At 45.1% G+C, this 17,012-nt stretch overlaps 3 protein-coding genes across 3 annotated transcripts; 1 reads left to right on the forward strand and 2 right to left on the reverse strand.

Moving 5' to 3' along the window:
• Positions 1-294: 294 nt before the first annotated feature.
• Positions 295-4,028, reverse strand: LOC133912087 (uncharacterized). The gene is made up of 5 exons (XM_062354660.1): positions 3,725-4,028; positions 3,037-3,110; positions 2,518-2,597; positions 939-1,090; positions 295-665 (listed from the first exon to the last, which is right to left on the reverse strand). Exons 1-5 carry the CDS (start codon positions 3,921-3,923, stop codon positions 595-597), a joined length of 576 nt encoding a protein of 191 aa, XP_062210644.1. The 5' UTR covers positions 3,924-4,028; the 3' UTR covers positions 295-594.
• Positions 4,029-4,285: 257 nt separating this feature from the next.
• On the forward strand, positions 4,286-4,833 carry LOC133910966 (uncharacterized). Its single transcript, XM_062353205.1, has one exon. The coding sequence runs from the start codon at positions 4,365-4,367 to the stop codon at positions 4,650-4,652; it is 288 nt and encodes a 95-aa protein (XP_062209189.1). The 5' UTR covers positions 4,286-4,364; the 3' UTR covers positions 4,653-4,833.
• Positions 4,834-12,070: 7,237 nt separating this feature from the next.
• On the reverse strand, positions 12,071-13,204 carry LOC133910489 (uncharacterized). Its single transcript, XM_062352869.1, has 5 exons — positions 13,028-13,204; positions 12,826-12,929; positions 12,552-12,717; positions 12,245-12,447; positions 12,071-12,167 (listed from the first exon to the last, which is right to left on the reverse strand). Exons 1-5 carry the CDS (start codon positions 13,202-13,204, stop codon positions 12,071-12,073), a joined length of 747 nt encoding a protein of 248 aa, XP_062208853.1.
• Positions 13,205-17,012: the final 3,808 nt, after the last annotated feature.

The following is a 17,012-nucleotide window of genomic DNA, read 5'->3' on the forward strand; positions in this document are numbered from 1 at the left end:
TTCTGGCGTTACTCCGTCAGAAACGCTCCCCTGCCTGATCTGATCCATTTAAATTATTCGGACGGCTCAGGCACCCCACTGCAATGCAATAGCAAGAGGGCAGAGACTCTTCAGTCCTACAGTCTACAGATAAGTTAGTACCTGATGTCCCATGCAAAGCCATGTGAGAGTCAGATGAATCCGGGGCCCTCTTCACGGTCGCAATAGAACTGAAGAACCACAGTACCACTCTAATGAACAGACAAGCAATGCTAGACGTCCGTACAAGCGTGACAAATAGTACCGCCAGGGACAAGAATTGCACCAGCAGCAGCAACCAAATTTTAGTGTACAACCCCTCAGGATTAGTGCCTGATGCAGCTGCAGCTGCAGCAGACTGCAGCTAATTTAACTTGAAACGTCTTGCCCACAACCACGTCATTTTAAGCACAAACATTGGTACTGAGGCATAAACTTATCAGACTACTGATTTTAGTGCAACGTAAGCGTTTTATGGTAACTAGCTGCTGCATGTTTATCAGTGACTCTGAAAAGCAACACAAGGAGGGAGAACAGCCGCCGCTGTTAACGCACTCTGACAAAGTGTTTCTGCTCTCAGTTGTCTCCTCTCGGTCCGTCATCCTCATTGAGATTGATGCCGGAGATGCTCATTTTTCCTATATTTACTGCAGTGCAAGGTAGAAAGAATGAATTAATATCAGGCATTAAGAGTCTGCCCACAAAGTAGGAAAATCTAGCTGTCAAATGGAAATCTTGTGCTGTTGGGAAGGGGAGGCGCACTGCACAACACTTGGTGCAGAACAACTTATTATCCATGCTAACTAATGCTGTTCATCCAAACAGATTTTGCACGTACATGTCATATCGACATGGAATTAGTGATATTCATGTTGAACATTTCACATTATTTATGCAGAAATTGTAGCCTTAATGCTTACCAACTGCATCCAGTCCACATAGATTTGGCATGTATTTGATAATATGCTCTTCTGCATCTTTATCAGCCTTCAGCGTCTCACATTCGAAAGAGAGCAAGACTTTCTGATTTCCATGTTTATTTTCAACCAAACCAACAATGTCATCTTCCCACCTGCATATATATTGTTTGCATTAGGAGAACTGAAATCACACTAGAAATGACTCACAGCATCAGGAGCAACAGTCTTGTTGAAATGCATCTTAAATATAAAGCAGCACGTGCCAACCATATGCTAGAGAATTGAACATGAGATTGCTAACACAGCAGAAATATCAGAGTTAACACTGTGATTTTAATTTACGAAAAGGCACCACCATGAACCTCTTTAAGTTGTAAAAGCTGAGTGTTTTTATTTTGTAAAAAAGAACTGTTTGAAGGGCCTTTTCTCATAAAATCCTCATAAGTTAGACTTTAGAAAAAAGAAAGTAGAGACCTGAGCTAAGTGAACAAGAAAGGACTTAAGCATTTGTCCATTAGTGCAGCTGAAGCTTTGCTTTACTGTTTGATTAATGTGGCACTATGTAGAAGCAAACTTGTTGCCTTTGAAGTGCCAGTCATGACTCATGGTGCATTTAAAGATGCCACACCACCTATTAAGCTGTTATAAACTATGCCAAAGCGTTATAGCAGTAGTAGAACTTTTTCCAGTAAGACTAAAATATAATCTTTACTATAGTCATAGCTCTTTGCTTGCTTGAATAATACATTGGTACGAAATTAATCGGAAAAAAAAAATCCCAAAATAAGCTGTTACATTCTACATGTAGAGAACTTCCAGTGTGTGTGCTGGGTTATCAAGCGCATGTCTTATCAGACATCCTGAGTAATCTAATCAAGAAAAGATTGTGCGTTGGTAGTCTTGTCACTTGTGACACGCCCATGCCTGACTTCCAGCATCCCAAGTTGCATAACAGCGAACTCTATGTATAGCTAGTGGTGCATCCGGATTCCCCACCGTTAGCATCCACTTGCTACTTCGTGCCTTGCCGCTATCGAGACTGAGATGTGGTAGCAACTTGGGATGTGCATCGATGCTAATGGAGTGGATGCACCACCAGAAATGTGAAGAGTTTACTGTTAATCTGTTATGCAGCTTGGATACTAGAGGTCAAGTGTGGGTCAGAAGACTTACCAACACGGTCTTTTCTAGATTGGATTACTCTAAATGTCGGGTAAAGAAATGCACTTGATAACCCCAGCACGCAAATACTAGAAGTCCCCATCCTCAAAATATTAACAAAAGAACTTGCTGAAAGAATAATGTAGTGCAATTGTTTTTGTTATGTTATTTCCCAGAAAGCAATTATGTTCCTAGAAAACCGAAAAAATAAGATAAGAATTCCTAGAAGAACAAGTTAAGAAACAATGGGGGCAAAACCATTAAATTCTCCATTCATGTACATCAACAGAAATTTATGTAGATCCTCACGTATCAGCACCAAAAACATCACTCGACATTATTTGACAAAAAGTAAATTCAATAGCACCAAACTGAGCTGTAAACTCCAATGAAATCCATCCATCATAGCAGGATTTACCCATGCAAATGGTCAATGTTTTGTAATCGAGCAGCATCATGGCCCCTGCATTCCACCACAAGCACCTTCTCCCTCTTGCTCTGTCACATGATCATTACAGTTTTGTGAGAAAAGTTAACCTAAGGCACAAGCATCATATATTCATGAGGAAGATAATCTCTGTGCACAGTTTTATGAGAAAAATTAACCTCTATCACAAAAACCACATAGTTTTCATGAGAAAAGATAACCTCTATTGGCTCTGTCACACAGACCTCACGGTTTTATGAGAAGGCACTCAATGTAGCCTACTGATAGAGCACAGAATTGTTGTAATTGATGTATGGTTTCAAGGCCCCCATTCTCTTTATCTAAAAAAAAAATACGTGTAGTTCCTTCCTCCTGCATACTATCTTTCATTCTATCGTTTCATGAAAACATATGATTAGGTTTACAATCTTTATATCTTAACTATGATAGAACAAATATAGAAAAGGATAGTTGATTAGTACTAGATATGCTTGATATGACATGTCTCACCTTAAAATCAATTATGGTGAGCTTTATAAGGCGGTAATCCTCTCCTCGGCTACATTCCCTCTCGCAAGATATTGCTTTCATAATAGAAAAGAGAAAGACAATAACAACATTAGCTATGCCTTCTGATGAAATATAACTCAAAGGTCTTCTCTTCCATATGGCAAACAGCAAAGACACAGATGGTGAACTAGTGTAAAGAACAATGAGCTCCAAATCCAACCAACTCAAATTCACTGGTATAATCAAGAGCACATTATCTCACCGTATCATCCGAGCTGCCCACCAATATCTACCAAAGGAAAATCGTCTTGACTAATCTAACCTTTTTTTTAAATGAGACTAATCTAACATTTTCAGTAGCATAAAAAGGTGACCTCCTAATTCAACAGGTTATGCCATTTTATACACACTGTATCTTGCAATGCTTTGCTGTGACGGCATAAATAATGGTCTGGTATTGCTCGGAACTGCGCACAAAAAAAAAAGAGCATAATTTCGACGGATGATAAACCCTCCTATGATATACCACTGCTATTCACCTTGTGCGATGATCAAAAAGGGGTCTCGGTGAGATCAGAAACGAGAAAAATAAACTATTCGCAGTTTGAGATAACAATATAATTCTCGAGCATAAACCTTGGAATGAATAAACAAAAACTGTAAGAGGGGAATGGAGATAGATGGATACGGGTGCCCTGGAGACCGTAGCAGATGGAGTCCGGGAGACGAATGAAGTGACCGGAGATGGCGCCGGAAGGCAGCAACGCGATGGATGCGACGCCTTCCATCGTCTCGCCGGTCTCGCCCTCCTCGACGGCTTCCGCCGCCTCCGCCGCTGCCGGCGGCTGGTGATTGCCATTCGCCTGCGAGTCCGACACCGAACCCATAGCTCCCCCCGCCCTGAACCTCCACCGACTGCACCAGTGCGCCACCTAGGTATCGATAGCGCAAAAGAGTCGGCCGACCGGAAATAAATTCTATTCAGCGGTGCTCTAGATATTCTTGTGCAGTATCACATGATGGTCATCATTTTTATTAATATAAAAAACTAATTTTTATTAATTCACTTTCTCTATAGAATTATTTTCTCCATAAAATTTATCTAAAAATCACTAAAAAATTATTTTCAGCTAAAAATCACTTTTCCAATCACCTCCTCAAAAAATTGGACAAGAGGTGGTAGGTACTAGTTCTGCGAAGAAAAAGGCACTCAGGGGGGCTTCATACAAAATAAACTTCTCGACACGGGTGCATCCGCTAAAACTGCAGAAACCAGCTCGCAACAGGCCTCCGTCTCTCCCCGTCTCGAGAGCTTTCGGCACGCAAGTATGGCGGCGGCAGCGGCGGCGGCGGCACCGACGAGAGCGGAGGTGCTATCTCTCTTCCGGTCCTTCCTCCGCTCAGCGAGGCAGTTCTCCGACTACAACATCCGCGAGTACACGCGCCGCCGCGCCGCGGACGCCTTCCGCGAGAACCGCGCCCTCGCCGACGCGCCGGCCGCGGCGGCGGCGTTCGCGGAGGGGAAGAAGCAGCTAGAGGTGGCGAAGAGGCAGGCCTTGGTGTACTCGCTCTACGCCCCCAAGGCCAAGAGCGTGATGGAGATGAAGCTGCAGTGATGGGCGAGGGGGAGAGGTGCTGCGCTCTTGCCATCTTCCTTCTCGTTTCCCTTTTCGGATTCGTGCTTGTTATGTGATGATGATGCAATTATAACTGATTTGTTATCGTGTTCCTTAGATGACTGTCGTGATATCGATGCTTTTTGTGCAATAAATTTGTAAATTCTGCTGCCATTATATCTTATTTTCATATACCATTACCTGCAAAGCAATCTGCTTACGATGCTGCGGTTATTTCGCCGCCTGGCCCCGGTACTTTGCAAATGGAGTCGGATTTGCGTGTGACTTCTAGCATGTTGCACGGTGTTGGTTCCGAGCACAGCGCCGAATTGGCAAGGCTGCATTGGGGTCACATCAACTGTTTGGTGAAATTCTGCGCTGAAGCATTGATCTCAATTACGAAGCCAAAACCAGACTAGATTGCTTATGGCTTGAATATTTCTCCCCCTGATTAGAATTTGGGCATGTTCGGTTTATGACCCCCAGCGAGCCAAGCCAAATGTTGGCTGTGCCTAGAAAATTTAGTTTCTGTTTGGTTTGAGGCCAATTTGTTATGCCCTTAACAATTTTGGCTGATCAAAAATTTTCTGTGTGCAGCTGGGCAAAACGTCGGCCCAATTTTAGCCTTAAACCAAACAGAAACTTTCTGTGGTGCAGCTGTGGTTTGAGGCCAATTTTGGCCACGCAAAATTTTGCTTTGTCTCAAACCAATCACTATTTTCATTGCCCCAATTTTGGCTGCCCAACTGTTAGGCTTGTTGGGGACTAGAACCAAACAAGGTCGCACCTGTATCGACTGCCAGATTTGAAAGCCCTTATAACAAGAACTCTAGCCCTAGGCAATATGGTGATTGAGGGTGTGTTTGTTTCTCTGGATAGAGTTTTATAGAGTTGCATCGTATAGTCTGGTTGAGTAGAAGCAGACTAAGTGAAGTCATATTGATTGAAAAGAAGAGTGTTTAGTTGGTTGTGTCTGTTTAGACAGGTTGAGCTGAGTTTCGCTTGGTTGACCACATCCGAGGCCATATAAGTGGATGCAAGAGTTGAAATTGTGATTGATTACTTGCAGTAAGATGATTTTGTGATACTAATAAGTAGGTCTATCTGCATTAGCAGATGCGGTGGGTTCGTCTATATGAGCGGATGCAGTGGGTCTGTCTGCATTAGTGGATGCAGGCCCCTGTAGAGTGAACTCACAAGTGTATATTTGCATTTGTCAGGGCAGCTGGAACAGTAGATACGGACAACCAAACACGTTTCTCTCTGATATTATACATATCCACCGAGTCAGGCTGGGGCAAATTCAGGCAGCCAAACCCACCTTGTTTGAATGAAGCAACACCTCCTGACATACATGTTTCCATGTCAGTGCAATTGTAGATGCCACTGGGTTGCTGTGAAATCATGCTTCCTTAGTTTCTTGCCACCAATGTTGTTCCACAAATGTACTCGATATCTCTTTCTTGGTATTCATGTCGCTACAAAGCCAATTGACAGGCTGATGTGCGTTATTGTGTCTTGCACAGAAGCGTGTCACTGCCCCCTCCCCTCCTTGCCAACTTGTGCTCTTAGCATGGTGCTGGTGCTATTACTAGTTTATGCTTCCTTGTCTCCTTCGACTGTTTATATTTTTATCAGGTCTTGTTTGAATAACTTTGATTTCTGTACTAGCCTCATCAGATAAATCTGTCATGGTCTGCGTGATAGTAACACTTTCTTGGTGATCAGTGCATAAGAAATATATCAACGCTCTTAACATTCTCCAGTCAGACCATTAAATCAAGTACATCACAAGAGATTGAAATCTACAAATATGTATTCACACAGTATTTGAAAGCACAAAACTCCACATGAATTAGAGATGTTTTACATATTATTACGGGCACTATTAATCAAGAGCCTGGATAAGGAGATTGTACTTCTAGGGCTGGAAACGAGCTGAACCGAGCTCGGCTCGTGAAAGCTCAGTGGAATGTTGGCTTAGCTCGGCTCAGCTTGGTTTCCAAACTGAGCTAAAATGTTGGCTCAACTCGGCTCGTTTGCTGGCTTGAGCCAGCTTGCGAGGGCTTGCAAGCTTGCCAACACGGCTCGACCGCTCGAGCGGCGGCAACCTGCACGGCGCAGGCAACGACCTCCATGACACGGGCGACGATGACCTCCATCGCACGAGCGACGGGGGCCTCCCCTGCACGAGCAACGGTGGCCTTCACGGCGCAGGCAACGACGGCCTAACAAAATTGAATCCAATCCAGTAGCCACCCAGACACACTCCACCAGCGACGACGACAACGAGATGGTGGATAAGGAAGAGAATTAGAGCGGAGATTGAACTCACACTTCACTAGTGACGCTGTCAGCAATGAGCGACTTGCAGATGATGAGGACCTGGTGGCCAGGCCCCTTGACCCCCTCGCGCGCGAGCTTTGCCTCCTCCGCCAGATTGACGATGGTGGTCACGGGCTCACGGCCGTGTCACCCTTGCTCTTCCCCACCACGTCCTCCGACGCCATCTCTCTCGTTGAGAATAGGGAGTGGGCAGTAGGGACGAGGGAGGGAGATGAGAGACCGACATACTTAGAAGTTAGAAGACAGGCACATGCTCGTTTGGCTCGCGAGCTAGCTCGGCTTGGCTCGATTTAGAAACGAGCCAGTAAGGTGTCTCAGGCTCAGCTCATTTGGACAACGAGCCGAGCTGAGCCGGGTAAAGCTTCCACGAGCCCGAGCTAGCTCATGAGCCTCGAGCTTTTTGTCCAGCCCTATGTACTTCATGTGCAGCAATGTGGCCGTTGTCTTAAGAGAATTGATGGATTGGATAAGAAGAAAGGGCAGTGTCCTGTGGATTATAGAATTGGTGGTGGCTAGTGGTTCATGAAGAAATGAAGGGGATGCAACATTACATCAGGAAAATGTTAGGCCCAACATCCACCTCGCTCTCGCGGTTCGTCGCCCCAGTGACTGTGGCCACCACCCATGGTGTCGATGCCCCTTGCCCACCTCCGATGGCCAATCTATCTCCTCAGCGCCCAGATCCACCTACCCTACACCCGGTTCTCGGCTCTCTTAGCCTAATGCTGCAGCTTCTCAGCTAGGCGCGGTGTGAGGGGGGGTGCGATTCAAAATCGCCCCACCAGATCTGCTCCTTCCCGTCGACGACCAGTGGTGATCCGGGATCCTTCTCATATATAGCGCCTCCCTCCCTCGGCTCGACCTCAACCTCGTCTGCAGCGCCACTCAACAGCACGAGCCTGATCACGCCCCTACATCCACCCGTGCACCAAGAAGGTAGAGGATCGCACCTTCATCAACTCCAACACCAACCTAGAGATGGAGCTAGGGAAATGCGAGAGCAACAGCACAATCATCCTCCTCCTAGGTGGGGCATGCGGGACACCTTCAACCTGCCTCTGGCGATGACCCCGTACCAAGCGTACGGTCGACAAGGCCTCACTTATCGGGTGCTAGTGCACTTGGACTTGTTGGAGGACTACACAGGTGCACCACCAGTTTGGCCTCATGTCCGAGACCTAGTCTAGCACCAGGGTCGAGTGGATGGGGAAGAAGCCTGGTACGACTGCGATGACTGCTGACAACCCCACGTGATAATCGTCGGGATGAAGATGAAGACGACCAATGCCGGGGCGGGCGGCGTGATTGCGCCTCCAATTCCTAGTGTCGATGCCTCTCCTGTCGTACCGTGACAGTGGATAGGGGATACCCTCACGAACGCACCCATTCACCTCAGCGTTGTGATCAAGGGCGCAGTCATGGCACACCAAGTGGGGCTAGTTGGGGGCCCTGCTAGGATGATGACGCTGACCCACTGAGCGATGACGGCACAGAGCAAGCCATCGCCATCGCAGGGGGAGAGGCATCACCGACGTCTCTAGGCTCCAATGCACGCCGTGTTTTCCTCGTCAACGACGAAAGCTCTCCAACGCCTCTGGGTAAGCAGCAGCATTCACCTAAAGATTCATTTGCTCCCTTTGGCACACAGGTGGTGGCACAACGAGACAACCTACAAGCTCCTTGGAGGCAATCGAGATGGAACTGCAATCCCTCTCACTGCGAAATATGGATCATTATGGGTGATTCAATCTCATCTACCAAGCGGAAGACAAAAATAATAACATTCTAAATAGAAGGCTAATGGGTTCTTGCAAGACAATGGTTGATGATCTAGCACGGAAATAGATTAAACTTAACAGGCGCCAATTCACCTGGTGTAATAACCAGGCCAACCCAACTCTCACCCGCATTGATAGAGTTTTTTACACTATGCAATGGGAGGCTCTCTTCCCATCTTGTTTCCTGCAGCCTTTGTCTTCGCTCATGTCCGACCACTGTCCATTACTCCTTCATGGTGAGATATCCTCGCAGCCTTACAAAGACTTCTGCTTTGAGGATTTCTGGGTCTCAATGCTTGGCTTCCAAGATACAGGCGCACAAGCATGGAACATGCGAGTAAAGACACCAAATGCCATCAAGAGACTGCACATCAAACTTGCCCGCACAGCAAAGGCCCTCAAGAAATGGAGAAAGTCAACAATTGGAGATACACGCTTGCAGCTGGAGATTGTTAAAGAGCTGATCCTCAGGCTCGACACGGCACAAGAAACCAGCTCCTGAACAACAACCCTTGCAGCGCCTCAAAGCACACAATCTGGGCCTAGTGGTCATTGAGAAGACGAGGAAGAAACAACGCTCGAGGCTCACTTGGATTAGGCTCGGCGATGATAACACAGAGTTTTTCCAATTGAGGGTTGCAGCGCACAAAAGGAAGAATTGTATATAGTGTTTGTAAATCAACCATGGGACCATGTTCTCAAAAGAAGATAAAGAACAAGAACTTCTATCAAAATGTAGTGCCCACCTTGGTTGGCCTCCGATTAGAATGTACACGTTGGACTGGGATTATCTTGGATATCAGGCCACTGACCTCAGCCATCTCGAGCTCCCATTTACTAAAGAAGAGATCAAAGCTACAATATTTTCGATGTCGTTAGAAAAAGCTCCGGGTCCCAATGGCTACACAGGACTCTTCTTCAAAATATGTTGGGAAATCATAAAAAATGACCTTCTACAAGCTTTCCAACAATCGCACGCTTGCAACGGGACAAGTTTGATCTCCTCAACTCAGCACACATGGTGCTGCTCCCAAAAAACCAGATGCTATGAGGGTGGTGGATTTTAGACCGATAAGCCTTATGAATAGTATTGCAAAAATCTTTATCAAATTATTGGCAAATAGATTAGCCCCCTAGCCTGGATGACTTAGTCTCCACATGTCAAAATGCGTCTATCAAGAAAGGTTGCATCCAAGATAATTTTCTTTATACACAGAACGTGATTAGAGACCTTCGCAAAAAGAAAATTCCAGCAATCTTCCTCAAATTGAACATCGCCAAGGCTTTTGACTCAATTCATTTGGGATATTTGCTACATCTATTGCAGAGACTCGGTTTTGGGAACAAATGGTGCGAGTGGATCTACATCCTATTTGGTATTGCTTCCTCTAAAGTTTTGCTAAATGGATCCCCGGAGCTATCCTTTGACCATGGGTGAGGGGGGTGCCAAGGTGACCTCTTGTTCCCGATGTTGTTCATTCTCACAATCGATCTACTACAAAAGATCATGGATCTAGCCACACAGGAGAACATCTTCACAATGATTCAGTCCCAGGCAATAAAGATGCGCACCTCCCTTTATGGAAATGATGTTGCCATCTTCGTTAATCCAATCCAACTTCTCCAAAAGTGCATCATATCCAATCTGATGCGAGGATATTGACTTTCACGTAGTACTGCAATCCTTTTCGAGCAGGAGGAAAATTTTCCTTGTCGCTATCTTAGGCTTACACTACACACTAGGAAATTGAGAATGGTGCATGTGTAGTCAATGGTTGAGAAAATGGGGGCCCAACTACTGGGTTAGAAAGGGAAGCTCCTAACAAAAGCCGGAAGAACAACATTAATCAATTCAGTCATCTCCTCTATTCCAACATACCACCTAACAATCTTGCCGCTTGCGAAATGGGCAAAAAAAGATGGACAATATCTGCCGCTCCATCCTTTGGAAAGGAGATGACATAGCACACAGTGGGCATAGCCTAGTCAATTGGCCCATTGTGAGTAGACCGAAGAACCTAGGGGGCTTTGGTGTCTTGGATTTACAGAGATTTGGTAGGGCTTTAAGACTTGGATGTATTATGAATGGACCGCCCCCCACAAAGCATGGATCGGCACAGAATTACTATGCGACAACACGGATAGACTACTATTTAATATGTGCTCCACAGTGAATTTAGGAAACGGGGATAAGGCAAGCTTTTGGCATAGTAGATGGCTGGAGGGGGAAGCGCCAAAACCCTTAGCACCAACCTTGTACGCAATATCTAGGAGGAAAAGCAAGATTGTGTGTAAAGAGCTCACAAATAATAACTGGATCAAAGCCATTCAAGGAAGAATTACTACCTCGACGTAGCTACAAGAATTTGTGACCCTCCAGGCAAGGTTACAGAACGTCCAACTCATATGGGATGCTGCAGACTCCATCTTTTGGCACTGGACAACAGATGGTCAATAATCTACCAAGTCAGCCTACCAGGCCCAATTTTGAGGATCCTACTCTTCATACAACATGAAACTTATTTGGAGAGCAAGAACGGATAATAAATGTAAATTTTATGCTTGGACTCTAATGCATGACAAACTTCCCACGGTGGATAACCTTGTCAAACAGGGATGGCCACACCAACAAAGTTGCATCATGTGCAACGACTTACAAGAAACGAGCTTGCATATGTGCCTTAATTACTCGTTCGCTAGTAGTTTGGGACATCATCCTTTCTTGGCATGATATAGAACATCATCATGGTTTCCCATAAGAGCATATACGAATGGTGGTCCAATGCGTCAAACTTGTTCCACAAAGAAGAAAAGAGAATGTTCAACGGAATCGTCATATACACAATGTGGAGCATTTGGAAGGAACAAAATTGCCGGATCTTCCAGGCAGTTTCAATGAGAGCAGATGAGGTGGTCATTCTAGCAAAACAAGAGATAAATCAGTGGAGAGCTCATCAAAATATAACCACTCAGTAGCTAGTTTGTTTTGGATAATCTTTTTTGGTTGTGTGTTTCTTCCTCTTCGTTTATGTGGGTTTATTTTGTGGTGTGGCTGGACAGCTTCCTGCTCCATGTATTTGTCTAATGTAAATTGAGCAGCAGGGCTCCTGCCTTATTTTCCAAAAAAAAATTGAAGAAATGAAAGTACTTGCTGACCCAATTAATTGGAAATCGTTAGTTGATTTCTAGTTGACACATTTAACACGTGCATATCCATAACTTGGTAAATTTGAAAGTTACACATGGCATTGCCCCATCCCAGATTGTTGCACTTGAGATGGATGCACTGGAAGTTCATCGTCTTGTGCGCACCGAAGCTGTCACCTTCTTGGGTTTCAGCTGCTCATCGCTTGATCCATCAGAGTTGGAAATGTTGCACGGATTCTCCTCGCTGCTCTCCAAATACAAGGCATTCATCTTGTGTGTGTGTGTGTGTGTGGATGGGGGGTGGAATGGGCAAAGTCTGACTCTGAACTTTCATCCATGTCATCCTGGTACATCGTTTCGTGGTCGAACTCGTGATAATGTGGAATGTTGCTTTTGCCGTCCTGTTCAGCCGCTTCTGGGAACTCAGAAAAGTCCACCAGGATGTTATTCTCAGCGGCTATCTCTTTCATTACCTTCTTCTTCAGCTCCATGTTTGTTTTGTTGCCAGACAACTTCCACACCAACTGCAAGGGCAACACAAACCAACCGTGTAAACTCCAGCTATCCCTCTTTCCAATTCCAAATCATTGAGACGTGCCAAGAATGAATGAGATCCTGTTCCAATTACCATGGGATCGACGATGCCGGTTCCCTCCTTTACCGTCGCAGTGAAGTCGCTGCCGAATTTGTTTGCCAGAATAGTGCGTGCAAACGGCAGCTCCGGCAGGTCGCCGCACCACCCGGCTGCAAATATGATTCCGGCGGCTGCCTCCCGAATGTCCTCGCCACATTCACTACACACGAAATAGAATGATGATGCAACCGTAAAAGAGCAGGAAACAATAGAGCCAAACATGAGAATAAGATTAACTCAGATGTTAGAGTGTTAAGAAGACACGTACTGAGGCTTATCTAACTGCACAGCGTGTTCGATGAGGCGATTGCAGTAAAGCTCTATGATGTCGAACGCCTCCAGCATGTTGTCCTCCTCTATGACCTGCTCTGCCTGCACGAAGAAAGATGGAAACATAATTATGCCGGTAAGCCCATGTTGAAGGGTATGGCGCCTCATTTCATGTGTGGTTAGAGATCACAGGTCCGTACGCGATGGAGAGCACGGTCGAGGTGGCCAAAGGCGAGGAGCTGGCTGACATCGCCGCGGGAAATTGACTTGCGAGCAAGGCGGGGTCGCCGGGCAACGGCGAGCCGTGACAAGGCGAGCCCCAGAAGCGTCTTAACCTTGGAGGTCTGCTTGGACGTCCTCCTGTGGATGAAGCCCATGGTTGATCGATCCTTTGCGTTCGGGAGGTGTTCCTGGGGTGTTGGCTTCGTTATTATGTTATGTAAACACCGAACTTAGCTGTCTTATTGGTCCTTTGCTTGGTTGAGAGGATGGGGAAGAAGAAGGTGACTTGTTTGTGGACTAATGGGGAAGTCTGTCGGTGAGACAAAGATTTTATTGGAACATTCTTCTTGTTTGGGAAGTCTAATTTTAGTGAATCTGCTGTCAGTTCGGTGTAAACGAACTCCTTTTGCATTTGCAAGATCAGAGCCTTGTTGCACCACATGCCTAAAGAAGGAAAATGAGGTAAACGTGGAAAAAAAATACTATAGGTAAAGAAAATAAAAAGTGCAAAATATTGCCAGAGAAAGCAAATGGAACATGCAAAAAAAATGGTTTTCCTATTTGTAAGTTGTCAGATTTTTTTTGTTAGCTCGGCTTTACTCTTAAGTTTGATTTTACTGTCTGTTTTATTGATATTGATATTTTTTTGTCACTGATTTTGATGTTGGTTTTAGTATGGAACTCAAGAGCAAAACCGAATGGAATCAAGTAAAAACTATACATCATAGTTATGCCGCGTTAAACAGTTGTTGGGCTTTTGGCTAGTATCAAATGTAGCTTCTTTCCATAGGATACATGTAGAAGTAGTATCTTTTCGAGAACATGCAATGCACGTATTTTATTAAGAATATATCAGAATGATGTTTGTTATTACATTGCCAACTGGAAGCTAAACCTCAGAGCTCATAGCAGCACTGAAACACACATGGTCAGGGGCAGATCCAGGGGGGCTCCAGCCCCCTACTGTTTCGTAGCCAATAAAAGCCCCTTTGAGCCCCTACCTCCCCACAATATTTTTTTTGCCATGGATAAGAGAGAGGAAGAAGAAGAGGAGGAAGAGAAGGAAAAGGAAGAAGAGGGAGAAAGAGGTGGATGAGCCCCCTACATCTCTCATCTGCATTCGTCACTACACAGCTATCTACTCCACACGACCTACCACGAGGAGGAAGAAACACATCAATGAAGAAAAACGATGACCCTTGCGATCTTGTTCCAAACATCTGAAGCACATCTGCATCCGCTTGGTGTACCTCCCCTGTGATGTAATAAAATATTAGAGGTTCAGGTTTTCGCACCTTGTTTAAATAAAAAATTAGAGAGGTTAATCATGTAAGTGTGTTTCATATGGTTCAATTTGAGCAATATCATGTCTTAATATGTCCATACGTTGTTGCTTCCTTGTTACTCTGTTTTTCCTAAGTATATGCTACTAAAATTTTATAGCTTAGTATTCTTATAGTGTAGTTGGGTTGCATCCCAGATTTTTTTGGGGTTCCTGGGGGCTGAGGTGTTACATCCTCGGCGGTCTAGAAAAAAAAAAAGTCAATGTAGAAGTAACATTGGTTAGCGTGAAATTCATAATTTCCAGATGCACTTAAATTTATTTATGAGGCATCAGTACGCGATACTAGCGGAATATACGTTTGGTAGTTTAGTCACATGAGAGGTGCCTGCTGGTGCAAAAGAACATCGATGCCCCCTTCTCCATCTCAAGCTGGCATCTTCCCGTTTTATTTTCTCCTGCGCTAATCCAGTCCAGTCCCTTTATGCCGGCGATTTACTTCCTCATTGCGCTGCCTGCATAGCTAGGCAGCAGAGAACGGCGGGTAGCAACACAACAGGTGGAACCTGGCGCGGTGATCTGCATACATATGCAGACTGGAGAACTGCACCAGTTCACCTTGGAACAGGGTTCGACGTTGCCTGCCGCATTGGCATGGGACCACGAGGCGGAGGTTGACGAGCCGTGGTGGCCTGCGCGGCTTCGCTGATGGTACGCGGAGCACTTGGGAGGCGGCGTGCGCAAGGCCTGCAACTGTGCCGGGTGTGCGGGCAAGACCGCAAGAGCCAAGCAGGGCGTGGGTTAACGACGCGGCGGAGCCCCCGCAGATGGCTTCAGCGTTGAGCTGGCTAACGCGCAGGCCGACGCGCCCGCCTGGGCGGCGCATGGCAACCGGGTGCGAGAAACGAACGAGTGTCTGCCTGCAGGCTGCAGCCAGCGTCACCCGATAATGGCATCCAAAGCCATAGGCGGGTAGGGCCGTGTTCTATCCTCGAGCCATTTTTGAGCTCTGGTCAAACGCATCCTTCCTTTGTGACAACTGATAAACAAGTCAAAGTCTCGTGTGTTGGAGGGGAAAAACAAATCTCAGCTCAAGGACACCTACAAATCTCCTTCCTTTTGACAGCAAGGCAATTAATCACTACCCAGTTTCTACACGGTTCTGACTGTAGAACCTCTTGAATATGTACATTAATGCATTGCTCTTGAATTATTTGTAGACATTTGCTCTCATGTGATGCATACACCACCTATTCTATAAATCAGGTCATGAAAATAGCTCACTTGAATCCTCTGTAGTGTTTTTATAGCAGATAATATCCCAGTATGTCAGTCATATATGATGCAAACACTTGGTCACTCAAGGACAATCCTAACCTTAAGATGCTAAAAAAACCAGAGGCAACTCAACCTGCTCTCATCATCCACAAAAGCAAAAGCCATAGGAAGTATCTGGATATTCGAACCAACTCCAATTGCAATGAGAATCTGATCTTTGTACTTTCCAATCAAGAATATGTCATCCACACAAAGCAAAAGACGATAATACTGAAAATACTGAATACACTGACCCAAAGAAATGAAAGCACATCAAAAATCATGGGTTGGTTTTCATCACTCTCAATGTCCTTGAAAGTGGTGTATATGCTAGAGTTTCTTTCCTTCAAAAAATCATGGGTTGCAATAAAAAGCATCATAGGTACCTATCACTTCTCTAAGACTTTCTGCTTCGCACGTCAAGCCTTTTGATAAGTAATCTCATATTTGAATTATCTTAATATTGCTCGTTGAATGAACAAGCATTCCATGTCCCGCTTCTGAATAATTTTAATGAACAATTCATTTACAACTAGTGCAGTAGTGAGGTTGCGGTGCTTTCGACCTACGTTTTGTAGCTTACAACTGTGTTGAACCATTTTAGAGGCTACCCAATGGATTGAATGCTTCAGTTTGTATGTATGAATAGAAAAAGCTATATCCAGGAGTTCTGCACTTGATATTGTTCTTTTTTAGGCTTAAGGCAACAACACATACCTCTTTGTATGATGTCACTGCCCACCATACCACTGCATCCTTCATTTTAGACTGATTGGGAAAGACCTGATTGAGCTGAACCATACTTAAACCATACTCCTAAGGGGAATCATGGTTCTCCATAAATTGCATCATCGTGTTGTGAGGTCAGTTCCATTGATCTAGGATGATAGTATTAGATGACTCATCATCTTCTTCTTCTTCATCATCATCATCATCATATTTACATATTGCAATAAAGCTTTCTCCTCATGGACTACGTTACGGTCTACGTTTTCAAGCTCAAGAACCTTTTTTTTATTTCCTCCCATGTGTCAATCTGACCCTCAACCTCTCCCACCTTCCTATCCTCTTCTTCTACCAACACAACGACCTCTGGCTTAGTCGTCTGCCGTTGCTCAACTTCCTCCCTCGACACTGTGTACCCCTGTCTATCATCTTCTTCTACCAATGTCATTGCATTACTACTGCCATACACTTCTCTTGGACATGTCTACACTAGCATAATGTACTTAACCCCGCGCCGCCTACATCATTTCAACCACTTGTCTGTCCGATACACCGATTATAACTCCCAAAAAACTAGATCTAACGTACGAGTTCATATGTATTGTACCGTAACATAATAAATATCAAGGGCTTGCTGA

This window comes from Phragmites australis, chromosome 3, assembly GCF_958298935.1.
Source record: "Phragmites australis chromosome 3, lpPhrAust1.1, whole genome shotgun sequence".
Taxonomy (NCBI): domain Eukaryota; kingdom Viridiplantae; phylum Streptophyta; class Magnoliopsida; order Poales; family Poaceae; genus Phragmites; species Phragmites australis.

Coding starts and splice junctions, on each gene's coding strand:
- LOC133912087 (XM_062354660.1), bottom strand. CDS start 3,923: ATGGGTTCGGTGTCGGACTCGCAGGCGAATGGCAATCACCAGCCGCCG. Junction 1,091..2,517: donor AACATTGACCATTTGCATGG/GTAAATCCTGCT, acceptor ATATATATGCAG/GTGGGAAGATGACATTGTTG. Junction 666..938: donor ATGTGGACTGGATGCAGTTG/GTAAGCATTAAG, acceptor CTTGCACTGCAG/TAAATATAGGAAAAATGAGC.
- LOC133910966 (XM_062353205.1), top strand. CDS start 4,365: ATGGCGGCGGCAGCGGCGGCGGCGGCACCGACGAGAGCGGAGGTGCTA.
- LOC133910489 (XM_062352869.1), bottom strand. CDS start 13,204: ATGGGCTTCATCCACAGGAGGACGTCCAAGCAGACCTCCAAGGTTAAG. Junction 12,930..13,027: donor TCGACCGTGCTCTCCATCGC/GTACGGACCTGT, acceptor TTCTTCGTGCAG/GCAGAGCAGGTCATAGAGGA. Junction 12,168..12,244: donor GACATGGATGAAAGTTCAGA/GTCAGACTTTGC, acceptor TTTGGAGAGCAG/CGAGGAGAATCCGTGCAACA.